The 11,153-nt window shown below is 34.8% G+C and overlaps 1 protein-coding gene across 2 annotated transcripts in view; it reads right to left on the bottom strand.

Annotated features, from left to right (window-relative positions):
- LOC107557735 (disrupted in schizophrenia 1 protein-like) overlaps positions 1-11,153 on the bottom strand; it is a 61,340-nt gene that overhangs the window by 3,433 nt on the left and 46,754 nt on the right. For both annotated transcript variants that reach the window (XM_016241261.1, XM_016241262.1), the window contains exons 10-11: positions 9,338-9,398; positions 1,615-1,855 (exon numbers count right to left, since the gene is read on the bottom strand). In XM_016241261.1, the coding sequence (XP_016096747.1) occupies positions 1,615-1,855; positions 9,338-9,398 (302 nt within the window). The remainder of the gene's footprint in view (positions 1-1,614; positions 1,856-9,337; positions 9,399-11,153) is intronic.

Raw genomic sequence — 11,153 nt, 5'->3', positions numbered from 1 at the left:
CGGGTGTTGCATTGCTTCAGTCCAAAATAAGTTAAATAAAAAGCGCCCATCCACATGGCTCCGTGGGGTGAACAAAGGCCTTCTGTAGCGAATCGATGTGCTTTATAATATCCATATTCAAAACGTAATTATCACTTTAATGTAGCTTGCGCCAACAGTTGTACACGGAAGCAGTTCCGAGAGCATGACGTATGAGGTCAGCGTTGTCATTTTTGTCATCATCATAAGGTCATTTTTGCCGTGAGAGACACTTATTTATGGATGGGCTCTTTTTATTTAACTTCTTTTGGACTGAAGCAATGCAACACCCGTTGACTGCAATGATAGGGCTCGAAAGATCAAAGACAATTTTTAATATAACTCACACTCTCTCTGTTTAAATCTAGAGCAAAGATCTCTTTGGCCAAGCATTCAAATAATGCATCTCATAATCTTGTACTGCCGTTATATCTGATCAAATGCACATTGTTATTCTTTAGCTTGGGTTAAACAACTCAATTTTGCTTGGTTGGAACAGCAGCTACGCTAATAATGTCTCTATTTCCTTCTCTGTTTCTGCCACGGGATGTAACTAGGAATTACACAAGCTTTAGTCTGGATCCAATCAGAATTTCATCACTTTTTGTCCACGTAAATATCAGCATCTGCACCAAATTGTATACAGTGTTTTCGCTCAGTTTGGGCCTTTGAAAACGGAGTTGTTTTTTCCTTCATATTCTCACTATATCATATCATATGAGCCATAAAAGCCTGATGTATTAATTATGATACTCAACAAAAAAAACAGTTATTTTTAGATTTTGTCTAAAGGTTAAATAAACTTCCATTTTCAAACAGATTTTTCGAACTATTATTTCATTTCAGCCTTTACAGGGTTAATTCTACTCGATGCTTGCCAAGAGGCCTACATGCATTCAGTCAAAAAATGTAAAGTGAAAGACTAGAAAGACAAAAATGTTTAGACCATGAACATGTAATAAGTAATTATGGCCAAGCATTCAAATAATGCATCTCATAATCTTGTACTGCAGTTATATCTGATTAGATGCACATTGTTACTCTTTAGCGTGGGTTAAACAACTCAATTTTGCTTGGTTGGAACAGCAGCTATGCTAATAATGTCTCTATTTGCTTCTCTGTTTCTGACACGGGATGTAACTAGGAATTACACAAGCTTCAGTCTGGATCCAATCAGAATTTCATCACTTTTTGTCCACATAAATATCAGCATCTGCACCAAATTGCATACAGTGTTTTCACTCAGTTTGGGCCTTTGAAAACGGAGTTGTTTTTTCCTTCATATTCTCACTACATCATATCATATGAGCCATAAAAGCCTGATGTATTAATTATGATACTCAACAAAAAAACAGATTTTTTAGATTTTGTCTAAAGGTTAAATAAACTTCCATTTTCAAACTGATTTTTCGAACTATTATTTCATTTCAGCCTTTACAGGGTTAATTCTACTCGATGCTTGCCAAGAGGCCTACATGCATTCAGTCAAAAAATGTAAAGTGAAAGACTAGAAAGACAAAAATGTTTAGACCATGAACATGTAATAAGTAATTATTTTGATCCATTTTGCTGAATATTAATGTGTTGTGACTTTACCTTAGTGAATTCTGAGTGTTGGAGGTCAGCCTCGGGACACCAGCGCCCCCCTAGAGCGGTCAACATGGCGCAGTCCGCTTCCTCTTTAGTGACCGGCAGGACATCTGAACCCGATCCAGGGATGGAGGGAAGATCGTCCGATTCTGAGATGCTGGAGGTGCGCTGATCGAGGCCTTTCAGGAGGAGATGACAAGCCTCCAAATCAGCCTCCCAAATGTGTTCCAGTGCTGGACTTCCACAGCTACAGAGAGAAATACAATTAATAACACTTGCTTTGATGATTTGCAATTACATGCAATGACATCCAGACACTTCAACCTTAAGTGCACGAATACTTTTTGGGACGAGTTTATGGACAAATCTCTAGTATAGAGGAACTGATACCTTGAGTGATCTGAACTACTGTCAAATCTGATATATCACACTAATGGAGTCTTTCCATTAGTTCGTGCATTTTATGAAAAAATTAGACTGAACTTGCATCAAAGAAAAGGACGTATATTCATGAAACTAGACATTTCTACTTTGCCTGAGGCTTTTCAATCTAAAAAGAGCATAAAAGTACATTTTAACAACCATAACGTTAGTTTCTTTAATTTTAGATGTAAATTATCGTTCAAAAGTAAAAAAAAAAAAATATTATTATTAAATTAAATTAAATAATACTAATATTATAATATTATTCAGCAAGGATGCAATAATCAAAATGACAGTAAAGAAGTTTATAATGTTATACAAAAATTATATTTCAAATAAATTATGTTCTTTTGAACATTCTATTAATCAGAGAATTCTGAAAAATAAAATGTATCACTGTTTCCACAAAAATATTGGCCAGCACAACTGTTTTCAACATTGATAATAATCAGAAATGTTTATTGAGCAGCAAATCAGCATATTACAATGATTTCTGAAGGATCATGTGACTCTGAAGACTGGAGTAACGATGCTGAAAAGTCATTATCATATATTAACATAGAAAACAGTTATTTTAAACTGTAATAATATTTCACAATATTTACTGTATTTTTGAGCAAATAAATGCAGCCTTGGTGAGCAGAAGAAACTTCTTTCAAAAGCATTAAAAAAAATCCTACAGACCTCAAATGTTTAAACAGTAGATTAGAAAAAAAAAACTATTTCATGAGCTACTATTCAATCACAGCACAAAACGTAGGTGTAAACCATCACGTTTCAGGCATTTCAGCTCTTTCAATGCTAGAAGGTATCCAGTTTAATCATTAGTGGTGTTCGCTACAGTAAGATTTACCTAAATAAAATCTCATAGACTTACACTGGAGGAGGAACCACAACAGATAGGGAAAACCAGTCAATTAGTTCAACATCTCCATGTACACAAACAAAGGAATCCCCTGATGGAGGGAGTGACAGGGACAGTCAGTGCCAAAAAGAGACAGATAACCTGATTTTACCTCCTCAAATCCCACAGCTGATGCTTTTTAATGGCCATGAGTGTGAGATACGTGTGTGACTGATGCTGGTGTTCAAAACAGCATTTATTTGATCGAAAAACACAGTAAAAACAGTAATACTGTGAAATATGTTTTACATTTAAAATAACGGTTTTCTACTTTAATATATTGTAAAATGTAATTTATTTCTGTGATCAAAGCTGAATTTTCAGCATCTTTACTCCAGTCTTCAGTGTCACATGATCCTTCAGAAATCATTCCATAAAGACATTTATAATGTAACAAAAAAATGATATTTCAAATAAATGCTGTTTTTTAACTTTCTATTCAAAAAAAAGATCCTGAAAAACAAAATGTATCCCAGTTTCCACAAAAATATTCAGAAGAACAACTGTTTTCAACATTGATAATAATTAGAAATGTTTCTTGAGCAGCAGATCAGCATATTATACTGATTTCTGAAGATCATGTGACACTGAAGACTGGAGTAATGATGCTGAAAATACAGCTTTGATCACAGAAATAAATTACATTTTACAAAATATTGAAACAGAAAATTGTTATTCTAAATAACAATAATATTTCAAAATATTACTGTATTTACTGTATTTTTGACCAAATAAATGCAGCCTTGCTGAGTATAAAAACATTTTTAAAAAATGTTATTCCAAACATTTATCTTTTATATATTCTGCCTTCTCTGCCAAATTTTTTTATATTAATAATAAGAATGAACATTTTTAAATTTTTAATAAAAACATACTTTTTCCGTCGACCACAAAAATCAATTCAGAAGAATGTTCACATTACTTTATTCTAGTGCTGTCAAACGATTAATCGCATCCAAAATAAAAGTTTTGTTTACATAATATATGTGTGTATACTGTGCATATTTATTATGAAAAATATGTTTATATATTACATATATTTATATATAATATAAAATATAAGAATATGAATATATAAATGTATAAACGTAAATATTTTCAAAATATATACTGTATGTGTGTGTATTTATATATACATAATAAATATACACAATACACATACATGTATAATGTAAACAAAAACTTTTATTTTGGATGCGATTGATCGCGATTAATCATTTGACAGCACTAATTTTTTCATGCATATAGTGACAAGATGCTACAAAAGGACAAAAAGGTACTTCCTCATTTCCTCTCACTCTATGAAAACAAGCAGTCTGGCCATTTTTGAACAGAAGTCAGTCAGTCATGAGAATGAGCGAATGGTATATTTAAATTTTTGGCCGTACTATTCCTTTAATATTCCCATTTATGGAAAAATAAAAAAAGGAGAGTTCATGTTTTTGAGCGCGGCTAACAAAAGAACCCATGGCGGGGTTGAGTGCGACCGCCGGCTAATGCCTAGCTGCTTTCAGAGTCATTGCAAGTAGGTTTCCATGGTGAGTAACAAGGAGAACAATCACTCCGGCTAAAATAAAATTGAAGGAAAGTGAGAAACGAGGGTTTCCGGATAGAGTCCTGTGCCGCGGCCCCTCCTCTGCAACCCGTACAGTAATCACCTTGGCAACAGACAGCGCTTCTGGCATCCGAGTATGTGCTTTTGCAAAGGAGCGAATGGTAAACCATATGCCACGCTTCCCTCCAGATGGCCGCCCATAGTGTTTTATTGAAATATAATGAATGCTACATTTCTACGGTTGAATACGGCAACTAATAACTCATTCAATTATACCAATTTGTGTCGTATTTATGTCGCGAGAGATGCTAAATAAAACAACAGCGCTCGTGGATATTTGCAGCTGGATTTCGCGGTGAAGGAAAGTCTGGCACTCATTTAACCTTTCGTCTCCATTACTATGCATGAAATTTACAGCTTCTGGTCCTCCATCATGTGGACTCAATATCACAAGGTCAGAAATAACAGGGCGGGATTGTGTTCCCATTTTCACATTAATTAAACCAGTGCTTCTCAAACGGTTTTGCTTCAGGACCCAGATTTTACACTGGACATCAATTGACGACCCATAATAATGTTTCTCGAACAAAATTAAAAGATAATGTCCTTAAATTATTAATAATGAATTAAAACTTATGCAAAATTATGTTATGTTATGTATATATATATAATTATATATTAAAGCATTTAGCATTATTTTTATATATTTATATAATTTTGCATTATATATTTCAAGGATATCCAGGTTTATAAAAGATAAATATTAAAAAAAAAATAGTCATATAATAATAATAATAATTATAGTTATATTATTATTATTATTCTTAACAATAATAATAATTATCATAGCTAGTTGCAGTTGTTATTTGCATTTAGTATTATTTTTTATATGTTTATATAATTGTGCTTTATTCAAGCATATTCAGGTTTATCTAGACTTTTTGGCCACGTTCACACAGCAGCAGAATACGGTTGTCAGTCCTGTATTTGAGTCCTTAATACGGTTATGTTCACACACAATTCGGTTATTTACGGGTGTGACAACCGCATTCTGTAACCAAACTCACACCTGTACATTTTCTGGAATCACAACCGCATTCTCAGAACACAGGCGCTGTGTGAACGGAACCGGACTGGACAACTAGTTGTCTGTCACGTCATACAATGAGAGAGAGCCGCTCTGCCACACAAACGCACGTCTACCGTGTGTTACGGTTTTTCATGTGTGGTTTCGGTAACTTACAGTGTCATCTGAAAGTTTTAGATCCAGTCAGTTTTCCACCGGAGCCACTCCCGTCAGTTATGTGTTCTGCACGCGACTCAGATGCTCTGCTCTCCACCCAAATAAAAGCTGCTGTTGGTTAATGAAAGTTTGACGGATGAACTCACGGCTCGATTGGACTCTTGTCGTGTCAGAAAGTGATAAGACTTTCAGTTTTATGGGTATCTCCATCTTTGATATTACTTCGGTCACTGTTGCTATGGTTACTGGTAAGGAATACGGGCTTGACTCCCGTTGCAGGTTCATACAGACAGTGTTCTAAACGCAACTGTAAGCTGCTGTGTGAACGGGACATTTCGAGACTCACACCTGTAAGTAAATGCGGTTGTCAACCCCAAAAATTGACAGTTTGAACGTAGCCTTTGTAGTATCACTGGAATACTATTGCAGTTTTTGTTAATATTTTGAATTCATTTTAGAGTTCATGTTTTTGAGCGCGGCTAACAAAAGAACCCATGGCGGGGTTGAGTGCGACCGCCGGCTAATGCCTAGCTGCTTTCAGAGTCATTGCAAGTAGGTTTCCATGGTGAGTAACAAGGAGAACAATCACTCCGGCTAAAATAAAATTGAAGGAAAGTGAGAAACGAGGGTTTCCGGATAGAGTCCTGTGCCGCGGCCCCTCCTCTGCAACCCGTACAGTAATCACCTTGGCAACAGACAGCGCTTCTGGCATCCGAGTATGTGCTTTTGCAAAGGAGCGAATGGTAAACCATATGCCACGCTTCCCTCCAGATGGCCGCCCATAGTGTTTTATTGAAATATAATGAATGCTACATTTCTACGGTTGAATACGGCAACTAATAACTCATTCAATTATACCAATTTGTGTCGTATTTATGTCGCGAGAGATGCTAAATAAAACAACAGCGCTCGTGGATATTTGCAGCTGGATTTCGCGGTGAAGGAAAGTCTGGCACTCATTTAACCTTTCGTCTCCATTACTATGCATGAAATTTACAGCTTCTGGTCCTCCATCATGTGGACTCAATATCACAAGGTCAGAAATAACAGGGCGGGATTGTGTTCCCATTTTCACATTAATTAAACCAGTGCTTCTCAAACGGTTTTGCTTCAGGACCCAGATTTTACACTGGACATCAATTGACGACCCATAATAATGTTTCTCGAACAAAATTAAAAGATAATGTCCTTAAATTATTAATAATGAATTAAAACTTATGCAAAATTATGTTATGTTATGTATATATATATAATTATATATTAAAGCATTTAGCATTATTTTTATATATTTATATAATTTTGCATTATATATTTCAAGGATATCCAGGTTTATAAAAGATAAATATTAAAAAAAAAATAGTCATATAATAATAATAATAATTATAGTTATATTATTATTATTATTCTTAACAATAATAATAATTATCATAGCTAGTTGCAGTTGTTATTTGCATTTAGTATTATTTTTTATATGTTTATATAATTGTGCTTTATTCAAGCATATTCAGGTTTATCTAGACTTTTTGGCCACGTTCACACAGCAGCAGAATACGGTTGTCAGTCCTGTATTTGAGTCCTTAATACGGTTATGTTCACACACAATTCGGTTATTTACGGGTGTGACAACCGCATTCTGTAACCAAACTCACACCTGTACATTTTCTGGAATCACAACCGCATTCTCAGAACACAGGCGCTGTGTGAACGGAACCGGACTGGACAACTAGTTGTCTGTCACGTCATACAATGAGAGAGAGCCGCTCTGCCACACAAACGCACGTCTACCGTGTGTTACGGTTTTTCATGTGTGGTTTCGGTAACTTACAGTGTCATCTGAAAGTTTTAGATCCAGTCAGTTTTCCACCGGAGCCACTCCCGTCAGTTATGTGTTCTGCACGCGACTCAGATGCTCTGCTCTCCACCCAAATAAAAGCTGCTGTTGGTTAATGAAAGTTTGACGGATGAACTCACGGCTCGATTGGACTCTTGTCGTGTCAGAAAGTGATAAGACTTTCAGTTTTATGGGTATCTCCATCTTTGATATTACTTCGGTCACTGTTGCTATGGTTACTGGTAAGGAATACGGGCTTGACTCCCGTTGCAGGTTCATACAGACAGTGTTCTAAACGCAACTGTAAGCTGCTGTGTGAACGGGACATTTCGAGACTCACACCTGTAAGTAAATGCGGTTGTCAACCCCAAAAATTGACAGTTTGAACGTAGCCTTTGTAGTATCACTGGAATACTATTGCAGTTTTTGTTAATATTTTGAATTCATTTTTATATTTTCCATTTTAGTTAAAATTTTAGTAATTTTGTTGTGTTTTCATTATTTTTTAGTAGTTTTATAAACCCTGTGACCCTGGAGCACAAAACCAGTTTTAAGTTGCACAACAATACATTGTATGGATCAAAATGATCGACTTTTATTTTATGCCAAAAATTATTAGGATATTAAGTAAGGATCATGCTCCATGAAGATATTTTGTAAATTTCCTACTGTAAATATATTAAAACCTAATATTTGATTAGTAATATGCATTGCTAAGGACTTAATTTGGACAGTTTTAAAGGCGATTTTCTCAATATTTCGATTTTTTTTGCACCCTCAGATTCCAGATTTTCAAATAGTTGTCTCTCGGCCAAATATTGTCCTGTCCTTCCTGCAAAGCTACTACTGTACTGTTAAAAGTTTTAGGCAATTGTGTAACAATGCTGTAAAATGAGGATGCTGTCAAAAATAATGCCATAAATAGATTTTCTTTATCAATTAACTTTCATTAACTAAATGAAATCAACATTTGGCGTGAGCAACCGTTGTGTTTAAAGCAACTTTTGCCCTCGGTGCACTTGTTTTAGGTGCACAATAGTTTCTCAGGCAGCTTTGCAGGTAGGTTTCTTGAAGCATCTTGGAGACATTGTTCTTCTGGATTGAGTCTGTCTCAGTTTCTTCTGTTTCTTCATGTTACTCCAGACAGACTGATGATGATCAGATCAGATCTCTGTGTGGAGCTCTGGCTGTTTAAAATCTCACTGGATTATTACAATTAATGACAAAATGAATGTTTGGAAATGTAAACTGATATTTCCTACTGACACACTACAGCAAAAGATAGAAATAACTGACTTAAAACCATTTTTAGCTGGTGAAAATACTAGTGTTCTAATCATTTTGGCTGTATATATTATTAATTAAAATGACTGGTCACTTCACATCGCAATTTCTGTCTAAGTGGTTGATTTTTGTCTAGAATAAGCTGCAAGTGGCTCTAAAAATCATTACACACTACAAAAATGAGCCAAGAGTGCTCAAAACAAATACACGTTTCTAGTGAGACAATTTATTAAAGTGGCAGTCCACATCTCCATTTATTCATCTCATTTGGTTCATTTTGAGATGTCAGTTTGGACAGATGAAGACGAGCTCATCAGAAAGAGACTAATGCAGTCTGACCAGACCTGAATGATTTAATACGCTGAAACATCCAGAGAGACAGAACCGAAACAAGGCCAGACAGTGTGAACTGCTTAAATAAGGAAAAATAACCCAAGGGACAAGACGAGGGGCTGTTTGTGTGAAAGAGAGATGAGAAATATCCATTACCTGTGAAGTCTGTCCTCCAGAAGCTCAATATACTTCAGAGTGTTTTCCTTTAAACTGCACTCTGTTGAGGAGAAAAACATGATGCACATCAGAAAGAGATGCTGGCATATCATACATATTCATGTCCAGGCAAGACTGTCATTTTATCCTGTATGAAACTCATGAAAACATGTCCAGATCAAGTTTCAAGAACAAATAAAATATTGTGTGGAAACATATTTTAGTGCCTTTGAAAAAACACAGTGTTCGTAACGATTCTCACTATTGCAACATTTTATTTAAATATAAAAAGCAAGACACACACACACACACACACACACACACATATAAAATTGCCTAGATTTCTATTTAGATAATATTTGTATTTATTTATATTATCATTATTGTTATTATTATTATTACCATTTAAATATTTAACCGTATTATACATTTTTGGAAGGATTTGTGTGTGTATATATATACAGTGCTGTGAAAAAGTTTTTGCCCCCTTCCTGTTTTTTTTTTATAAAATTTTTTTGCATATTTGTCACACTTGAATGATTCAGATCAGGACAGCTTTTTTCCCTCAAGTGAAATCATCATTTAAAAATGGCATTTTGTATTTACTTGCATTATCTTTGTGTAATATTAAAATTAGTTTGATGATCTGAATCTTTTAAGTGACAAATATGCAAAAAAAAAAAAAAAAAAAAGTTTCACAGTACAGCGAACATCAATAAGCCAATATATTTTCCAAGTGTGAATGTCTAAGGAGAACAAGTTGTATTAGCAGCACTTCAAATTTTAAGCATTGGAATTTTTAAATGAAAAAAAAAAAAAAAAAAAAAAAAAAAACAGTTTCACAGCACTGTATGTATGTGCATATATATATATATATTACTACCATAGTTATTTAATTTTATTATTCACATTTATTTATTTTTATTTTTGGGATGGATTTCTGTAAGGTAACATTCACTCTTATATACAATCATCAATAATCACTGGTACAATTATAAATCTGCAAGTTAAATATCAAACATTTAGTCGGTCACTATTAAGCACGTTTGTGTCCTGATCTAACAGCGTTGAGCACCATCTCCAATCCACGTGTGTGCACATTGAGCCTGACAGTGTCGTTCTCAAACTGTGATCTCTTCCTAATCCAATTCCATCTCCAACACCTCACACACAGACCAAAAAACCCACACAGAGAAAAAATCTGCTCATTTCAGCCCTGATTCAGTCTGAACCTGATCTCATGACAGACATGAACTCAGATTCAATCACAGAAATGTGCTGTAACGTGGCCCACTGGTCCATAAGCTTCACCCAGCAAACCACAGACGAGCGAGTCAACGTCTTTATGGTGTGAGATGCTGTTCACAACATACTGCAGAGATGAAAGTCTCTTCAGCAGCAGATGGTGATAGTGGCACTTAGTGAAGAAGTGCTGCATGCTTTGGGTTTTTTCAGTAGATCATGCAGCAATCTCTTAACCATTAGAGAGTGGAAAATAGTGCGAGAACACAAATATAACGCTGTTGGAGTCACAGCCTATCAGTCTGTGCACATGCACCAGCCGCGGTGCTCGTATGGGAGCTGCAAGTTCAAATTGGGCTAGTAATCCAATGTTAAGTGAAAAACAAAAATGCACAAATACATTTTTGTACTACTAAAATGCTACTATAATTTTATTTTAAATAAAACAAAATAAATTGAAAAATAAAAAGTACAATAGAACAAAAACTGTATATATATATATATATATATATATATATATATATATATATATATACTGAACAAAATTATAAACGCAACACTTTTGTTTTTGCCC

The sequence above is a fragment of the Sinocyclocheilus grahami genome, unplaced genomic scaffold (genome assembly GCF_001515645.1).
Source record: "Sinocyclocheilus grahami isolate Dianchi unplaced genomic scaffold, SAMN03320097.WGS_v1.1 scaffold616.1, whole genome shotgun sequence".
NCBI lineage: Eukaryota > Metazoa > Chordata > Actinopteri > Cypriniformes > Cyprinidae > Sinocyclocheilus > Sinocyclocheilus grahami.
The sequence above is the reverse complement of the archived record's forward strand: the minus strand, read 5'-3'. Positions and strand labels throughout refer to the sequence as shown.